At 39.4% G+C, this 20,461-nt stretch overlaps 1 protein-coding gene across 1 annotated transcript; it reads right to left on the bottom strand.

Moving 5' to 3' along the window:
• Nucleotides 1-9,720: 9,720 nt before the first annotated feature.
• Nucleotides 9,721-19,960, bottom strand: LOC116727850 (uncharacterized). Its single transcript, XM_032575496.1, has 4 exons — nucleotides 19,481-19,960; nucleotides 15,024-18,177; nucleotides 13,415-13,489; nucleotides 9,721-12,070 (listed from the first exon to the last, which is right to left on the bottom strand). The coding sequence occupies exons 2-4, from the start codon at nucleotides 18,104-18,106 to the stop codon at nucleotides 11,827-11,829; spliced, it is 3,402 nt and encodes a 1,133-aa protein (XP_032431387.1). The 5' UTR covers nucleotides 18,107-18,177; nucleotides 19,481-19,960; the 3' UTR covers nucleotides 9,721-11,826.
• Nucleotides 19,961-20,461: the final 501 nt, after the last annotated feature.

Raw genomic sequence — 20,461 nt, 5'->3', positions numbered from 1 at the left:
AATTAGACAAATAAAGCCACAGACAAATATTACTACAAATTGAAACAGATTTAATCCGAGCTCATTTTTCTTTACCCACATGCCAGCCTTCCCTGCCCCTAAAACAACAAGTTAACAATTAAAGTCAGGCTACAGATTCCTGCTTGTATAAAGATTGAACAGTAACATGAATTATGAAGAATGGGTCACAGTGCTTGACTGCTGGAACACCAACTTCTCATTCTTCAAGTTCTGGCCTGTTACTTGCATATATGAACGAGAAAGTGAGACAAGCACATTAACTACCAAATGAATCATCAACATTTACTGAATTAAATTAGCAATGATGGAGAAGTTGCAAAGAGTAAGAGAGCATCATTGAGGTACTTAAACTCCTCAGCCCATCAATCATGCATTTTACAGTCGGAAAAGAAAGGCTGGTTATCTCAGAAGGTTTTGTTTGTTGTAACTGGAAATGGCAGTGTGCCGTGGTTTATAAACCCCACTTAGGTCAAGCTGAGATGTAGACACTGTCAAAATTATTCATAGCCGCTGCATATTCAGATTTAAAGTAATTATACTAATATGTTTATTCTGAATAAGCTTTGGAATGGTGCACCTAGACCTGACTTGAAACCTAAAAGATTTGGAGCTCATTTGGGGATGTGGTGAGTATATGGAGGACTAACTCAGTATGTCGGTTCTCTTTTGCAAGTCTTTTCTCCCATCTGCTGGACATTGGTGGGAAATCAGGTGAATATAAAAATACGCAGGAAAAGCAGAACTGCCAACTGCACAGTCAATACGTGCTGCAGACTTGTTATGCAAACAAAAATAAGTTCGAATAACTATTCATTTTGTGCAACAACTAATATTTACTGTAGTCTGTGGCAATGTGACATACAAGTTTTCAGTCACTTTTTCATTACAATCACGTTATTTTATGAGAGCGGTCAAATAACGTGACTGCAACCAATTAAAAACAATCTTTGCCCTGTAATATAGCACTGTTAAGCATTAGTCCACCCTTACATGTATAGCCTTTAAATTTAAATGAAGCTTCAAATTGGCAGTGACCATAGCATTCTGTAATGCTTCCCGGTCACAGACGCTCCCCTCATCTTTCATATATTTTACATCCTTGAATGTTAGGTGTTAAAAAAAATAGTTCTCCATCTCGGCTGTCAGTCGTCATCAATCACAACGCTGTGCTAATGAGATGAGCCTGAAGTGACGTTTCTAACAAGCTTTTTCCTCACTGTTCTTAGACTTGACCTGCTTTGTGTTGAATCCCTTCTAATCTCAGGCTTTCTTCTGTCATCAAAGTAAATCCCATCAAAAGCGACGCGCAGGCAGCTCCAAGGTCTAACTTTTTCAGACATCATATACTGTAGGTTTGCTAATGATTTGCTGAAGTTAATATTACTGTAGGTGGAGCTGATTTTTTTATTTTCTAGTTGCTTCTAAATATCAGAGGATTTAAAGTATATGAGACACGAGGGATTTTTCTTTAATTAAATTGGGGAAAACAACACTTGTAGCTTCATAAGGATGCATAGAGCTATGTGCTGTTGTAAACTCATTTAAATGCCAACCTATAGATTCAATATCCCTAATTCTAAGGTGTGCTCTAAGTGTTAAGCTCACATAAGACTTTATAGACTCATTTAATTAACTTTACTTATCAAAATCATATATTAGAAATGCTACAGTCCTGGTAATTAAAGCCCATCCCACAATTGTTCCAATTTTAAGAGACAGCTCTGGCCATAGAAAGCTATCACCGAAAGTGTATGATGTTTAAGAGTTGTTTTTTTTTTTTGCTGTTTAATTAGCTTAGATCAGCAACTAATTGTAAAGTCAAAGAGAACCGGAGTAAACGCAAAATGGAGTTTTCAGACCGAGGGGTGATCGCTGACAGAGCTATAGAATAATAATTTTAAAAAACATCTTAAGAGCATGGTGCAAACTTATTTGCTTATTTCCGAGATTTTTTGGAAAATATCGGTAGATTGACAAGACAAAAATTTAGCACTTTGTAAGGTATGAAATGTGTCACATATGGTCTAAAACTAATACACATTTTAGAAAACGAACTATCAGATATGACAGTGACAGTGCGATGTACCAGGATGACTTGATAGAACCATGATTTCTGCTTGCTAGCAGAAAACACTGAAGGCCAATCCAAAATAGCTCAGTGCCAACCTTACTTCTCCTTCCCCCTGTGAAACACACAAACAGTAATAAAATGGAAATAAACATCAGCTGGTAATTTTGACCCATTTTTACTTATTGGACTGAAATCAAATTCTTAAAAAATGATTGTTGCTATATAACCCCTTAAGCGGTGAACCCAATGTATCATAGTAGAGTTTGCAAAGTGACATTATTAAGAACAAAATATATTTGCTCCGTTGTGTAAACACCCAGCTCTCTCTTTCCTCTACCATTGACCGTTCTGCTGTCATATCGCATTTCTGTCCCAGAGGAAGTCTGTCTCCCACATTTCAGTGGATTATCGCTCCTCTAAAGCCCCTCTGGAAGATGCTCAGCCACGAGAGCAGGAGTAAAAGCTAAATCCCGCTCTGGTCGCTTTTGCCCCATTCGTAGACCCCAAGGAACGTTGTCACTGAGTCTCCACGTCAAAATGAGTCATGGATCCTGTCTGTGATTCAAACCGGCAGCGGTGTTTCCATATATAGAGAGCAGTAAGAGAGGAGTGATGAATGCTATTATTTGGTAAATAGGAAGAAAAAAAAAGTATTAACAGGCAACTGAGGTGAGGACCAGTTCGCCAGAACAGACTTAGTAAACGCCTAGGGACTTACATCAGCCACTGTTGTTTGTCTTTCTTTAATAAGGTCAGAGTTAGAACGTACCAGCTGAAGCATGCTTAATGAGAAACAGTAGTACTCCATGCCTCAGTGCATTATGACCACTGCTGCAACTGAAAACTGCCCTCCCAATGCACTTACTTACACGCTGATCCTCTGTTGTACCTTATCCAATAAATCCCACTGAGGTTTGAAACGGTTTCTCACCCGTTTTTGAAACATCCCAAAAACAGATAACGTTTGTCTCTTGATTCATTCAACAGCAAAGAAAATAGATCAGAACATGCGGTGTAATAAACTTTTCATTTCACCATTGACACACAGAGTTGAAGTTAATATTATTTAATTTAATAAAATAATAAAATATACACACTCATACACCATTTAGATTTCCTCCTGAAATATTACACGAAGGAGAGATATGGGTAGAACTCTGTTTTCCACGTTGCACTGAATTTGCCGTTTATTTGCCGACATCGTGCCGACGTTGTCAAAATTCATTTACAAACTCTAGCATGCAAACTATCACTAAAACACACACTACAGCAAGCTGCTAATGTACAAAATAGCATTAGAAAATTTTATTTGACAATGATATTGCACAAAGAATTAATTTAATGAAGAACTTTTAAATGGTATATGCAGAAAAAAAATTATAACTGTCACATCTGCATGAGGTTTTAGCTCGCCATACTTGTTATTTCACATCAAACTGTCCCTGGAGAGAAGCATCGCAGTGGAATGATTAATGCATGAAGCTCATGGGAGGGTCACTCTCACAAGACAGTGGCAACAGCTGAGACAATCCTTTTCTTGACGCTTATACAAATGATATACTTTTCTTTCGCTTAAATGTTTGTGAATTTTTGTTGAGAAATGTCCAACTAGGTGAAGGCCTTGTTTATTGCTCCTAAATAACCTGCTCCTTGGCTCTGTCACATAATTTGCATATGTTGTCCTACAGGATTAAACATAACTATGAATCACTGCTGTCACATAAAGCTTGTGGTGATGCAGGGGGGGAAAAAAACACCCTGCAAATCAACACCAATTGCATTTAAAAGGACTGTGGATGTTTTTATGATGTGCTTTCACGACTGTCAGCTTAGAGGGACCGGTTCGTTTGGGATAATATTTATTTATTTTTTTCCCCAGCTTGTTTGGAGGTCTAAACTTTTTTTCCTGTAGGTGCAGTTAACATTTTATTGCATCATGCTGCAGACCTGTCCCTTGTCTCGGTGCTGCCTTTGGAATACTCTCTCAAACATGATTTATTCTTAAGCTCTGACAGACCATCACTTGTAAGGCTTGACATAAATACATACAGTATGTTTAGTCAAAATCTCAAGAATCACTGAAAATCCAAGTCCCTGAAACCATGTTTTACATGCCATGGCATTAAAAGGTTAAAATTTAAAGTCAACAAATACATAAAAACTTTCAATACCTAAGTAAGTTTATTCACTAGTGTGGGACTTTTTTATGTCAGAGAATACCTGGGAATTATTGGAATAATTTAGATTAAAACTTTTACATCAAACTCTTATTTGTGTGTCAGCTTCTTTATTATGGAGTTTTCAGACTGGGATTGAGTTGCTGCCTGTGGCTTCCTTATGCAGAGGCTGCTCAAAGCACTAAAGCTCAACCTGATGGACCAGTGAACCAAAATAATGAGCTGAAAACCACTAAGAGGTTGCAGACCAGGGTGTTACTTCTGAGTTGGGTAAATATACTCATATTAATTTATCCCCCTTTGCCAAATCGTGGCCCCATTTTGTACACATTAGTACCAATTTGTGTCTTTCTGCTTCAATTTCTTACCATTACGCTTAACTAACATGTATTTCAGTTCATTTTTCTTGGAAATGAAGTCATTTTCATGAACTGTGAAGATAATAAGATAAGGTTCTCAAATCTAACAGTTTATTTATTGAAAATATTTCATTTTCTGAAGATTTTACACTTCACTATTTTGTCTGTTTGAGCCAGTTGACTCTTTTGAAATACGACCTTGAATCAAACCTAAACTCCTCCTGCTGAAGGATTTGCATCTTCTCTGTTTGGATCGAAGTCTTGAGTTGAGCTTTAAATTTAACCAAAAAATAAATAAATAACAAGAACAAGAGACCAAAATGAGTGAGCAAATCATTTTAAAAAATGCATTCAAACTCAAACGAGCTCTTCGTCTGCTGATCAATGGCTTAAATTTATAACTCTCGCTGCACCACGATGGCAAAAATAGGAAGACTTTGTCTTTTTACGAGGCAGGATTAATGAGCTGCACATTCAAGGCCTCTCACAATGAGTCGTCACTGCCGAGGTGGGGCAGAGTGAAAGTCATTTTAAATATCATAATATTTCAAGGCTCAAAACATTTTCCCTTGCTTTTAGCTCAGGTTTTCAGTTGGCTGTCTTTAAAGACAAAGACAGATCCTTGACCCAAGTTGTGGCCCCTACTGATGAAGACCTTTCTGTATAATAGCAGACTATAAGGTCTCTCCAAGGGCTGTGCCTTCTACGATGATACAAATGTACTTGTTTGGACTTTGCAAAACAGCGTTATACAAGCAACACTGACGGACAGAGGACATGTTTATTTTCTGACGAGAAAAAAAGGACAGCCCTGATGGTTTCCGGAGCTTGACGAGTAGATCCCAGCGGAGATGTTTTCATTGCTGCCTAGTCGACGTGGCCTATCCTGATTTAAGACGCTTGGTTCCACCTCATTTGAATAATGGAGCTCCAGGTTGTGCTGAGGTGTCAAACTGCAGCCGGCTGCTGCATCAGGTTGACAGGGGGGCTTTTTTAAGCGGCAAGGACATGCCAAAGCAGTTCACAGTGCCCATCACCCAAATGACTTCTTCTCATGACAGTCCTGTGTAGAACCTCCTTACTGATTCCCATTGAAAACATGTATTGTATGGATGGTAAGGGAGGTACACAAAACTGGATTGGGGTCCAATACCATGGATTTTGTGATTCCAGTAGGTTGTGCAAGGACACAACCTACTGGAACCAGTGGCACCAAGCATGCCTTGAGCAGTGGGGGTTAGACATGAGACCTTTCTTTGACAACATTTTTTTTCTCCATTGGTATTATTTTTTGGGGCATGGTCTTAAACGTTTGATCAGCTACCTTGTGTTCATTTTAATTTCATCCTCAAAACAATAGCAACTGTATCCTTTGATCCCCTGTTCCTGATTCTTCATTTTGCATTGCTACAATCCAGCAGAATGAAATGTGAGCCTCATATCCAGATTTCCTTTCAGTAGAATATTAGTGGATTATTAATACTACCTGAAATAAATGGTTGTCAAAGTGGACGTGAAATGGTAAATGTATTTGTGTAGCGCTTTATAATGTCCAGAGGTAGGATTAGGGCTACGTGGCGCTTCACACTATATTCAGTCATTCAGCCATTCATACACTCGTAGCCACAGAGAACAGGAATGCAAGGACACAACAACAAAGGCAACCCACCACCATCATTCCATGGTATGTAACCCTTTACAGATTATTTAGATCTCCTTTGTTGCTTGAAACCAGGGATTTTGGCATTTATTACCATTTGTTTGAACATTGATAGAAGTGCCAGAAAAAGAAATCTGAAAGACTATAATTTCACCAGTGTTAAAGAAAGGTCTAAAAAGCAGTAAAGAGTGTAGCGTACCAAGACTGTTTTCAAAGTAGTGCAGTATTTCCACCATTTCTTAAGATTGTTTAGATTTCCGATTCAGTTCTTTCTCTTATCTAACTCCATTTCTGCACCCTACTTTAACTCCCAAAGGCTTTTTGCCTTTTCCTAATGGTGATCTTTATTTGTCATGTCACCCACTGCTTGTTGTAGAATCCTCTTCAAACGTGCGCAGTAGTTTGCATGGTGGATATGAAAGTCACTTTAGTTTCTTTTGTCCCTGGCAGGGGGCCAGTCTGAGCTCACTTTAGCAACCTGTTGTCTTTTGTCTCCCTTCACCATTTGCTGCTTTAAATTAAACACGTTTTCAGACTCAGTTCACAAGTAGGAAAGTGTTGCTTTTTTATGATAGACAAATGCAAAGTAGTACATTCTGAAGATGAGGTAAAATGTTAATTTTATTAAATATGAATCTGAAGATTCTGTCATGCATTTGTAGTCAGCACCCTGAGTCAATACTTCCCATTAGTAAAACGACATTTAGCCGCGAGCATTATGGGTTACGTTTCTAAGTGATTTGCACATCTAGGTCAGGGAATTTACACCCATTCCTCCTTTAAAAATAACTCTCGCTCAGTCCCATTAGACGGATAGCATCTGTGAAACTTAATTTTCAAGTTTTGTCATAGATTCCCGAATTGATTTCGCTCTGGACTTTCACTGCATCCTTTTTTATTTACACATAAATATGCTTAAATGTAAACCATTTTGACACAACTCTGTATGTTTGGGTTCACAGTTCTGCTAGGAGACGCATGTGTAACTTTTTTATCTTTGTCTCTTGCGATTGTCAACTATTTTTTTTCTTCCAAAGTATTTTTGCTCCATTCATATTTCACCAACTCAGCCCAGATGCTGCCGCCACCATGTTGGGTCTGGTCTTCCAAGGTTTTATGAAATCGCAACTTAAAATTAGGGGTATCATTGTTGACTTTATCTCAAGCTTCATTTAAAAAACAACTAAAACCCCAAAAAATGAATGAATTAATAAAACATTATTAAAAAGGAGACATAACATTTTCACAATTTTTAAAATAAAAAAAATGGTTGACTGCAATGTAGCACTTTCTTGTTGGAGACGGGGAAAATCTAGACATTTTTAAGTAAAGAGGTACAGTAGTATAGCAGATTCAGGTTATTTCAAAATTGGGTTCACAGGTATTGTGACCAGAACCAAAACTGTTTGCTAACATTTTTAATGAGCAAACTACATTTGGTTGTGAGATAAATAATCTTAGCTATAAGGAGCAAATAAGTAAAGGATTGAAGAGGATTGCACACACAAACAAACAAAGAAAACAACGTTTGCAGGGGCTGCAGAAGACATATAGTGAACAGGATTTATAGAATTATGAAAACAGTAACATGATACAATGCTAACAAGAACAGAAAAACAAATGGAGAGATTACTATTAAATGCAGCTAAAAGTCCCAACACTATGAAAGATGCAGGCTGCTTACGTGCGCCTTCAAGTACTCTGATTTTCTTATGTCTCATTACTTCCTAATTCTTCCCTGCAGTACAACACATGCTGTTATTGATCAGATCATTCTTTCCAGTGTCTGTCTGCAGCTCTAGCCGACAGATTAACCTCAAGGGAAAAAAAACACATCTCCACCATTTCACTTTTGCATTTGCAGTGATTGAACAACCAAAATATCTCTCTATATATGCAACTTATAGGGTAAAGTTTTAGTTATTTTAGAAGAGATTATCTCACTAATCTCTAATATTTAACTAAATACATTTGTTGTTTACTGGAATATTTTCTTAATCATTTTCTTAATTTTTTGGTCTTCTGTGATTTTTTTTTAAAGTAATAAAATACAATATATTTGCTTTATTATCCTTAGATTTTCTTTTTACAGCACGGTTTTTGTTTGAGTATCAATGAACTGAAATTTCAGTTTTCAGTTCTCTAAACTGAAAAATCTTTTTTCACAAAACTGAACATATTTCACAAAATTAGTCTTCTAATTCACTCCATACACTCTGTTAGGGGTTTAGCTTGCTGGCCGTCCAATTAGGTGACACCATTTCCTTTGTATCAGGTAATGGCACTTCTGGCTGTGTGAGCAGATGCCAAGCCCTGCTGGAAAATGAAATTAGCGCCTCCATAGAACTTATCAGCAACTTGATAATTTGATAGCAACAACAACTGCCATAAAGTGCTTGTGATAAGTGGCGATGGGCTTTTAAAAACATTGTGGAGGGATTCTGGCCCACTCGTCTTTGCAGAATTGTTTTAATTCAGCCACGCTGGAGGGAACACGAGCAGCCTGTTTTAAGGTCACGCCACTGAATCTCATTCAGATTTAATCTGATTAACATGCTCCCTTGTAGGGTTCTAGATATGGGAATGCATGTGCCCCAGTATTCCTCTGTTTTTAATCAGGCAAAGTTTTTTGTCTTTACCTCAGTATTGAGCTGGATTTACCCGAAATTATACCTCAAACTGGAAAAATATAACCCCTTTCTTTTACTTTAAATGCTTAGAATTTAATTTCTTACTCAGATAACGCTTCCCTCAGAGCTTTGAATTAGTAAGTACAATGTGTGTTTTCAGTAGATAGGAGTGATTCATTTGGTGTGAGACCGATTCGTTTCTTAGTCTTTGAGATACTTTAGTGGAGGTTATCAATCTGTTACGTTTTCTTTTATTGTGCAGGCAAACAAAAGGCCTGCTGAAGACTGTGTACGATCTCTATGAGCCCATATTTCCCTCTTGTTCCATTTATATAGAGACTAATTTTCACTCTTGTATTTCTTCTTTGGCATCTTTCTATTAAAGGACAAGGGCAACGCCTGCTTTCTGAGTTCAGGAGCTAATACCAGCGTTGTTGCTCTCCTTTGTTTCTTTCAAGTTTTCACACTAATTTCACTAGTCCTGCTGCTTTAGCTGGAGTATAATGCCAGCGAGTCTTTGTCCATGCTGCTCTTCAGGAACGTGTTCCCGCGCTCATGACCAGCCTGTCTGTGACTCATGCTTCACTGTAGCCTTTGTTGCGTCGTTGTTTTCCTCAGAAACCCTTTATGAACTTCAGATTGTTTGGGGATTTTGAGACCATCGCACGATTGACAGAGACATAATGGAGATCACTCTATTTTTCTGGGGCCCATGTGGCCATTTTGCAGCTGCAAAAATGGTTGGACGTGCTGAATCTTTATTAGGAACACAACACAACACCGGGGAGAAATCAACAGTCAGTGAAACAAAGCTTGTGACGTTTATTTTAAGGGGAACAAGATAATAGGTCAACTTTCAGTCAACTGCATTAATCTCAACAGTGCAAAGAGAACAGTCGTATATAGAAAATTAGATATAGAAATCTGGGATTGGGGTTAGTCATCAAATACAACCAGGCATATTTAAATATTAACATTGAAAAGCAAAACAAAGAAATCCTTATACCACTTTTGAAAACTTTGGGAGAAAACCAGTCTATCCCAGTTCCACCTGTTCTGTCAGGAGGAATCAGCCAGACTTCCAGCAAACTGTTACGAGAAGCTCGTGGGAAGTATCCCCAAAACACTTGACCAAAGTCATACACTTCAAAGGTAACACTACCAAATAGAGAGGAAATCTATCTGAATGTCTGATTTCTTTTGAATACATTAAAAATTACATCCCTGACATACTGTTTCTCTTATCTCAATAAGTAAATGTAAATAATTTTAGTAATTCTAACTGACCGAAAGAAAGAGAATATTTTTTGTGACTTAAGTTCAGATGGTGAGAAATGGTGTTTTCTTTTATTATTTTTTTAAAATTTTGTTTATCTAAGCTTCTGGTTTCAGTTGTATGTGATGACAGCATGCATGTACCAGGGATACATTAAGTAAAAAAAATACCCAACCACGTATCTTCAAGTGCAGGCATCCTCCTGCTCTGACATATAAGGGTTGTCAGGCTGTGGACCACTCATGCTGGGTATAATAAACCTCAAGTTTACTTCCCATGTTGCCAAGGTGTGACCAGAAAGAAATGTTAATGTTTTGGGGTTTTTTTTGCTTTTTATGTGATAGACTGAAATGACATAAAACAAATTGTTTAAAATCTGGGAAGTGCAGCACCCATTTCTATTCGGTGCATCTAAGTCAAGACTTTTTGAACCACCATTTTACTGCAATGACAAATGCAAGGACTTTGTGAAATGTCTCTGCCATTTGACGTCTAGAGACTGTTTCTTTGAAAAGTAGCTGAAAACTCAGTCACAACAGATGAAGAGCATCTGATAAGTTTCAAGTGACATAAATTCTCCTATTATTCGTTTTAATTTATGTTTGCCATTATAACATATTCATATGCACTGATTTAAACCATGCAAACATCCATATGGACCATCCATATGAATTAATTGACTGATAGTCTTTCTGTCATTTGATCCTCTGCAGCTCCTCCAGAGTTGAGCCTCTTTGTGGCACGTCAGTGCTCTCTTTGACCGCTCTGTCTGTTAAGACATAACGATGTTTGGTCAGTTTGCTCTGCCGTACTCTTTCAATTTTGAGATCAATACACAGTATTCTGTGGGATATGTTGCTCTGCACCACAAAGATACATCGTCTCGCAGTCTGAGGTTCTGGTCAAAGGCTGCTAATGGTTCCACAAAGACATTCTAAGACATGAGTGGAAACATTATGTAGAGTGATGACCTCATTTACGCAGCCAATCTTTCAAGATGTTTTCAACATTATTTGTACGCCGTTTTGTCTCAGAACAGTTTATTTCTACTGAGATTAATTTACATGCATTTTAGGTCTAATTTATTACTTAGGTGATTTCTGAAGTTTTGTTGCTATAGACCTTATTGTGGGTTATGAGAGTAATGGGTTGTACACAAATGCACTTTTTTGGGTTCAATTTGTTTTAGGTTTTATTTTCTTTTTATATAATGCTGACCTTTATCTTGCTCTGTCACATAAAATCCAAATATTATGCACTGATGTTTGTTGCTGCAATAAGACAGAATTTGAATTTGAACATATTAAAGTCATTTGAAAACTTGTATATCTGCTCTGGATAGCCCAGTGCAGCAGCTATTAGAACAAACCTTTATAGCATTCTGCAAAATTCCACTTTTTTTCTGTTTTACCTTTAAACTTATCTTGTTAAGAAAACTTCTAGCAAAAAAAACAAACAAACAAAAACAAACTATGTTACAGTATCTCGTAGCCAGTGGTACCATAGTACTGGTTGATTAAACGATAACCCAATGACCTACTGTCTCTTAGTAATGGGTAGCTGCCAGTTTTGTGGTTAGGTTTTATTAAGATTATTCCAAACTGTAGTTCAGGGTAGACTGTTGCATTCTGGTCACATGCTGGTAACACAGAGATCTACAGTGGATGATTTTTTTCTTGGAATCCACTTGAGCAGAGTCTTGCACAGCTTTTTGCTCTTCAACTTTGTCTTTGCGAGGTTCTTAGAGATTGCGTGTCGGAGGAGGCTGAGGTTTAAAGGCTCCGCCAGATGTGCGGGGAAACTGTTGCTGTCACCTGGTGAGTGATTCAGAACCTCCAAGAAGTGTCGCTCCTGCTGCCTGAAGTCATACTCAACACTGGATAGAGACATGGCAAAAATAAAGAGACTATTAATTAAACGTATTAAAGGTTTAGTTTGTCCAAACTGAACCTCAAACTTGAGATAAGGATTTCCAGATCATTTGTATGGAGGTTCAAACTTCTTCATGCCATATGTTACTTAAGAGCTGCTACAGACAAATTGCATTGTGTGATGGTAGTCTGTATGTGCAACGTCTTTCCTTATGAGATTTTAGTAGTCTGTAATTACTTTGGACATGAACACATTTTCCAGCGTGGCACCCGTATTCTTCTAAAGACACGTCTCATGTAAATATGCTCATGTCTGACTTGGCCTCTTAGGGCCAGATGCCAACATGCAGCATTTAGCACTTCAACATCTCTCTCTAAAACACAAGCAGTTTTGAAAGTAAGTAGATCAAGGGACAGGTTTTGAATATTTGAAGACGGCTTTTATTGTCAGAATGAGGAGGAGAATACTTTTAGATTTAACAACCTCACTTAACCTCCTTCCTGCTTCCAATATTACTGGGGCAAATTGTTGAAGTTTTACCTTTTCTGGTGCCTACGCATGATGCAACATTTCTGCAAATGAGTGCAAAACCAAGACAAGGCACAGATATGGGAAGTACAAAAAAAAAGAATGATGAATCCTAAAACATTACATGAGCAACAAAAAAAGCCGACATAATTCAAAAACAGTTCCGTACATTGAAATTGAAGACCAAAGAGTCTTAACTCCTTCAGCAAAATTTAAAGTTTATCCTTTACAATGATGCATGAAAGAAACTTACAGAAGTAGATAACTGTTCTTGTCTTAATCCTGATCATAGTCTAAGAGTTTGCTTACAAATAATCACAGGAAAGAATGAAATAGCAAAACGTGGGGAAGTAATTACCGATGAAGTTCTCCTTTGCCGCATGGAGCTACTGTTTGCATTTACTGACATTTCAGAAGATTTGTGGTGTACACTGAGACAAAAACACACTCTCTTTCTGTATTATGAAATGAAACAAAGACGTCTCTCTCTCAACTGCAGCGGCAGCTTTTCATTAGGTGTGATGCAAATCCATCAAGTTTTCAGAGAAATGAAAAACAGCAGGCGTATCCATAAATTGAGTCCTTTGCCAACCCCTCTCAACAAAGTCCATGTTTTTATGTTCACCCTAAGTGTTTGGGTAGATACTGTGTGTTAATCAAAGTCCATGGCTTCCTTTTCAAAGTCATCTCTACTTGAGCAAACGAAACACCAAGAAGCAGCACAAATTCACTAAATTCATCACACACCAGAGGAGTTTATGTCACCTGTAAAAATAAAAACCAAAAACATATCAGATCAAAGATTTTGCTATCGCCTCACCTGTACACAATACAAGCAGTCTTCTGGCAGGTCGAGCAGTTTCTCAGGTCGAGTCCACTTTTATGATATCTCCGACTGAAACAAACAAAAAGAAATTACTTCCACAGCGCTCATCTTCTCAGATAAACAGCTCAATCATCTTTGCACTTATCCTCTCCTTCTGAATTCGTTCAGGCTGCTGCTGGCAGTGACGAGCTGCCTGGCATGCGTTTTGTTAGACACCCGTCTCTTATTAGGAGTCTGTTATTTTGAAAGATGACCTTAGAGGCAGTCACAACTTATTAACGCACAGCAGCCAGTGAGAGTGACTGACGGAGACACTTTGCCAGAAGGGCGTTTTAATTCCCCTTATTTTTCCCAGAAGAGCCGGGTGGCTAAAATAAATCTCTGTGAGACGTGGCCCCTTGAATTGCCCAAGTAGGTTTCTGTCACACTCACACACACACACCCACACACAGTCGCTGACCTGTTTGCAGGCTTTTAATGATGTCGCAGCCTCACATCATTGCACTAACAACCATGATTTATTATTACGCAATTGTCACCTAAAGTCACCTCTAAAACACATTTATGTGACCTGTTACATCATTGTTTTCCGGGGGGAGGAGGGGTTTGCAATGGCAGTAAACATTAAAAAATTTTGTAAATAACTAATATTTAAAGAAATCTGTGCTAGTGAGGTGTGGTTTTCCTTTATATTGCTTAAGGAAACAATCTAAACTCCTGACTTATGCAGTTAACCATTTTCCCCATTAAATTAGAGACCTGAACACACAAATATGTTTCACACTAAAACAGAAAAAAATATATATCTTTTTTGATTCTTAAGTCCCAATTGGTTTCAAAAACATGCAAAAGTTGAACAGTTTTGACTTTTGGGATGACTATTTTGCTAGGAGTCGCTTTAACACTTGAACATCTGAAAGTGTTTTATATTGCTTGTTTGCATGACCTGTTAAAGTGTGAGGCATATGTTTTGCAGGGTGTGGTTATTTCAAATAAACATGGCCGTACACCAAATCTGGCCCAGGATGTAAAGTTGGTTTACCTTGAGCTAAATTAAAATGATTCCATTGCTTTTCTTTTTAAAGAAAATGGCTTGTGTTTATGCATCTTTGCTCCAAAGTCTAAAATGTTTATTAAACCCAAACTTGTTTTTTTTGTTTTTACATTGAAAAAGATGTTCATAAGTTGCTCTTGCTTTACATGTAGTGAATAACACTTTTTGAAATCTTCACTAAGTGTAAATGCACAAAAGATGGTTTTAGATTTAAAGTTAATGGGTAACCCAAGAGAGGACAAAACCAAAGTGAACTTCTGATGGTTGAAAACAACTCAGGACCAATAAAATGCTATACTGGTTAAAGCAAGCAATATTTTAGTAACCTTCAAATCATTGTTCTGTTTGCATTGGGTGCTTATTTACAGAGAAACCAATGATTAATCACACAGGGAATAGATGCAGAAAGTGGTGTTTCACCAATAACCTTTCTTTGGAATATATGAATTCAATTGGGTTTGTTCAGTTCAATTCAAGCCCTGTATATGTACTATATACATGTTTGACAAGTTATTTATCCAGCTGCCACAGTGAAGCACACAGACTTACAGGCTGCTGGGAGCATTGCATGTCTCCAGGTCCTGAATGATGTTAAGCAGGGTGGTGATCCTGTCCTTGTTGGCCGCCAGGCTGGCCTCCACAGTCTTGAGCCTCTGCTCCAGGCCTGCAGATCTGCAGCACTGCGGGGAAGGCGGCAACAGCAGCGCTGCGTCGGACGGGTGGGAGTGAGACAGCCCGGTGCCCTCAGGGCCCGACTGAGGAGCAGCGGGGCTAAACTTTAAATCTGGTCTGCTTATTCCCTCCACCTCTCTGGACCAGAGGGGGAAACTCGATTTAGAGAGCATTGCAGACGGCTGTAGGTCGAACTCCCGTTCAGGGCCTGTGTGTGCTGAGAGCCCTCCTTCGCCGGTGAATGATGCTGGCACGCTGACAGAACGTTCTGGACTTGTTTGTGGTTGCCTTCGTAATGTAATATCAAAATTGGGATTTTGGCAGTCAGCAGACTGGGTGATGTGTTTCACCTCTGTGTTTGTTTGCGAGATATTGGGTTCACATTTAGTTTGTGTTGCGACCGGGGGCGATGAATAACTGAGATGCTTCTGCCCATCTGCATTGGATTCAAACATACTATTTGCACGGCTGGCTGCTGCACCCAAGGCAAACTGTTGTGCATTTGAATCGGGGTGCCTGGCTGCTTGTCCCAGTGGGCTTGCTGCACTGTGTCCCTCATAGTCTGCTTGTGTGCATCCTTTATAATGTTTAAGTCTTTGTTTTTCTCTGTCCAGACAACCCTGCGGAAGAAAGGTGCTTGACTTAATTGGGGAAAAGCAATTCTGAGGGTTAGTGACCCGTGAATTTTTATGCTCTTCAGACTTGTGCACCACTACTTCATTGACAGCATGGTCGCTACATTTGTTTTTATTACATTGTAATTCCACATTGGGGTTGATGGTTGGATTAGTGTGGTGGCTTTTAGTTTCACATCCTTCCTCAGCGGTTTCTAACATATTTGGCGACTTGACGAGCGGAGTTGCTATGGAGTTGCTCTGCTGGCTGGTAACGACACCCCAAACACGAGGTTTATTACTGTTTTGACTGCTGATGTCTGGTGCTTGTTTGTGATGAGCTTTGTTTTTGTCGTGTGCATCACTGTTCCTTAGTACCTCGGTTGCGTCTGTAAACTGAAGCAAACATGTACCGGATGCAGCAACATTACCTCGTCTTTCTCTGCCCAGAGACGGCAGAGAACTGTTCAGGGATGTGACTTGTTTCACCTCAGTTTTGGCGGTCGCATTTTTATAGACTGTGCAACGACCAGCAATGGAGTTCAGGAGAGATGCGTGCGACTCACCTTTTGCTTCTGGAGACTTAGATGCACCAGATATCGTGCATGCAGAGGATGCGGAAATAGGCAGCGCAGTTTCAGAGTCTGAGGAGTTAGGCTGAACCGAGTGGATTTGCGGAGCCACAGCTTTGTCTGTGCTGCCTCTACATGTAATTTGATCTGGATTAACTTTATAATTCAAAGTGATCTTCGGGACGGCGGCACTTAGGAGAAAATGCGGTGCAGGTTTCTGAGGCGGATTAACAGAAGCAGGGAATTGAGCTGCATTGTCAACAAGAGATATTTTAGTTAATACGTCGGCAGCTCTTGAAGGGGGCTTTTCCTGACATTTATCTAAATCAGATGGGGCGCTTACCATTGTGAGATGTGAAGAAGGGTCTGAATCAAGAATGTGTGCTTTGTGTGTTGAGTGCAAGGCTTCTGGCGCTGGACTGGCATTACTATGCAGACACATCCTCTCCAAATTAAAAGTTGCCTGTGCAACTGGACTGGATGATCTTTGAGTTCCCATGGCTACCGTGTACAAAGATAAAGGTGGACACTCGGGCACAGCATGCACAGAGACACATACATTTTGAGTAATATTATCGTGTAGGGAATGGTGAGGCGATGTCTTGAGGCGCTTAGGGGAAGTTTGAAAAGGTTTGGTTGCCGTGGCCATTTGAGGCGTCGAGTAAAAACTTGAAAGGAGGGAAATTTTATTATTCTGGTTGGGTTTTGCGAAAAAGTTTATAGTGGAATTCTCCTGCCTGCTTTCAATTCTGGCTTTAGCAAATGTAACAGTTTTAGTATGGACAATGGCTTCCGGTTGGATGGATGTCACGTCGCTTGAGGCATGTGTATGATACAGAGTTCCTGGACCAACTCTGGAATGTACTGGACATGCAGGGTGGGGTGTTTGTCTATATGTTATCTCTTCATTAAGATAATACAAGTGTGGGTTACTTGCATTCTGTGTGTTTTTTACTCTGCTGCTCTGAGAGTTTAGCTGGTTTCGTTTCAGTGCATGAGGAAGTTGTAAATGTGTGGCAGTAAACAGAGATGTGAGGGCTGGCTTTGATGCCTTCTCCCCAAAGAGAGCTTCGGAAAAGGGGCCGGTCTCCCCTGGGACGGCGCCTCTGGATATTACAGACTGCTTCCCGCCACGGTGGTTGCACGTATTTTTTGACTGGTCTGCGCAAGGGTGGTGCGAGACCGTTCCATGAGAAGTCACGGCCTTTGAGGGCTCTGCGTCATCCTTGACTTCGATGATCCCGCCGATTGCCTCAGAATCCACTACGCTTCCGTTGATGTAACGGGTGGAAGACTTCAATCTGGATCTGCCGCTGCTGGTGGAGCCTGCAGTGAGGGGATTGGTTTTAATTGCCCTGGCATAGCAGTACGTCCCACCACTTCTCTTTTGACAGCCGGCACCATCCTTTGAGTCGACACCTCCAATTGCTTTGAAAGTCACTTCCTTTTTGATCTTGGTTTCCTCAGTTTTCTGCCTTAAAATAGCCCTTTTCTCACTGTCATCCTTTACGTGAAGCAATATAGCCCGGGTTTCCTTGGTGGTATATGTGTTAGATGTTTGAGTAACATTGTTTGAGACGCTATCAGGTAGCTGAACAAGTGGTCTGCTAATCCCCGGAGACGTCTGAATGCCGATGCTGCACTGTCCCCAAGTCTGCAGCAGGACTCCTCCGCTTCTGTCTCCTCCTGTTGTCTTCCAACTCCGCACCCCGACAGAGGCGGGGACACCCAACACCGGAACCGGCGTCGTCAGGTCAGCCGCTCGCCTCCCCATCCCTTTTTTGGCTCACTTAAAGGTCTGAAAAGTCAAGGAAGGGACATTGCTTTTCGCATCATTTTGTCCGTCTGAAAGTAAAAGAGGAACACATTTACAGTGAGAGGCGCTCAAAATGGTGGTGCAAAGAAAATCCACAAGCAAGCAAGATTATCTAGCACAATGCAGAGACAAAAAAAAAAATGCTTCAATACAGCAGAAGTGATGAAAAGATTGAGCTGTCAAGAAATCAATTGCAGACTCGAGATAAGACAGAAAGAACTGTGCACCCAGTTTTCAAAATTTTTCATTAATAGCAGAAAAGAAGTAAGAAAGGAAATAACGTAAATAACTCATTGAGATCCAAGGCCAGTCTCTCATTTACAGGAGAGACCTGTTTTAATAAAACAAAAACAATTTACAAACCGCAACAATACAGTTAGTTCAGAAATGTGACTCAATTAAATAAGCTAATAAGATGAGAGGTAAAAACAAGAGCAAGTTTCATATGAAAATGAATTGATACTGGAATGAAAACTACAAATTATAGTGATAACATTTTAAGTCCATCCCTATATTTGACTAATGGATCAGAGCCGGTCAAGCAAACTAAAGTGTCCAATTCCAGGTCAGCAGTGACCTTCTTGGCGCAGCACTTCTATTATTATGTATCATTATGAACCCACACCACAAATTTAATTCAGACCAGAATTCAAACTGCGACTTCTGGGATGCAGTTCCCTTCACATCTTTTGTCACCGTTTTTTTTTTAAATTAATTAATTAATTTTTATATCATATCTATGTGCCAGTATTCTCATGTCATTTTCTTTATCTGTACCACAGTTTGGCAACAAGGCAGCAATGTGTGGATTTTGGCAGCAAAGCAGCATTTTTATTTATCCCTGAAAAAGCATCCAGTCGAAAAGTGTGTGTATGTGCGTTTTTGCTTTCAAGTGTTGATTTATGACAAATTCTTTATGCAAACACATTCTGACATCCCTTCCCTCCTCTTCTTCTGCTTTGAAGACTTTCCTTCACTCACACACACACGCACCGCACCCCCCCCCCGCGCACACACACACACACACACGCACACACACACTTTTAAAACTGCAAGAAGAGCATTTAGTCAGCTATACCAGGAGGGACTATTATTTTGGATTGTTGTGTTTAATGTTACTTAAGCTCAGTCAAGTGACTTATGTCTTCCTGCACAGTCTAATGATCAGTGACAACTGTCATGTTCTGTTAATACTTCATTAAATCCTTTGCAGAGCTAAATAAAACAGGCAACAACAAAAAAAAGAAAAAAAGCACGGGACATTTTATAACATTTTATAACCCTTATAACTGTTTACTGCATATTTATGGTTACTCTGATTCCCACTCTTACCTGAATATTAATGCAATCCAGCTTCAAGTTTGCATTAGTCCAAGTTTCTGTAGGTTTCCAAAGATTGGAGAGACTTTATCCTTGTAATGTCAGTTCTTAGAAATTCCAAACTCAGGACTCAATTTGCAGTCAGACCGGCCGAGCAATGCTTCTTAATAATAAGGTTTCCACTCCATCGCCTGAAGTCTGAACTCATCTACCGTTTATTGATCCAACATACAGCTGAGCTGTGTCCTGTTTTGGTTCTGCTGCTCCATGCACACTCCATTGTCAGAACATGGCAATCTGCTACACTGGGCTGCAGCCCCCTTCTCTGTCCTACTCTCTATCTTGTCCTTTGTCACTCCTGCCACTTCACTCTCTCCTTCTTTCACCCCTTTCTTTCTGCCACTATCCTCCTTCCCAGCACGCGTTCGTCCTGGTCTACAGCTGGGTGAAGAGAGAGCAAAGAGAGAGAACGAAAAACAGACAGGAGAGGGAGGCAGTGACTTGCATCAGCAGAGTAGGGAGCGTCTGTAAATTACCATGCAATTTAAATGAAGCATAAAATGGAAGTGGCAATAGAAAAAAAAAAAAAGGAAAACAACACGCTTGAAAGATATGAAAAAAAAAGTTACATTGGATGGACACTGTGTGGCAGTCGTAATTTGTTTCCACCATGCATACAGATAAGGTTCACTTTTCCATTATCGCCGGTGTAAACAGTGTTCGGTTTCTCACGTCATTCTCATCATTTGTCAGCAACTGCAGGTCGATTTATTACGTTTTCTCTGAACAAGTGTATTTTTGTGCCACTCCACCAGAGTGATAGAAACAAAATTTGTGAGAATACAGTGATTTCACCATAAAACATTGTTGCATTTGTTGCTGAGCAATCTTTAAGTACTTTCCATATATAAACATGTTCTGAATATTTATCTCCACTTCAGCTCTATATCTGAACAACATATTTTTATTTATTTATTTATTTTAAACATATGT

Source organism: Xiphophorus hellerii, chromosome 11 (assembly GCF_003331165.1).
Source record: "Xiphophorus hellerii strain 12219 chromosome 11, Xiphophorus_hellerii-4.1, whole genome shotgun sequence".
In the NCBI taxonomy this organism is placed as follows: domain Eukaryota; kingdom Metazoa; phylum Chordata; class Actinopteri; order Cyprinodontiformes; family Poeciliidae; genus Xiphophorus; species Xiphophorus hellerii.
Note: the sequence above shows the minus strand (reverse complement) of the source record. Positions and strands in the feature narration are given on the sequence as shown.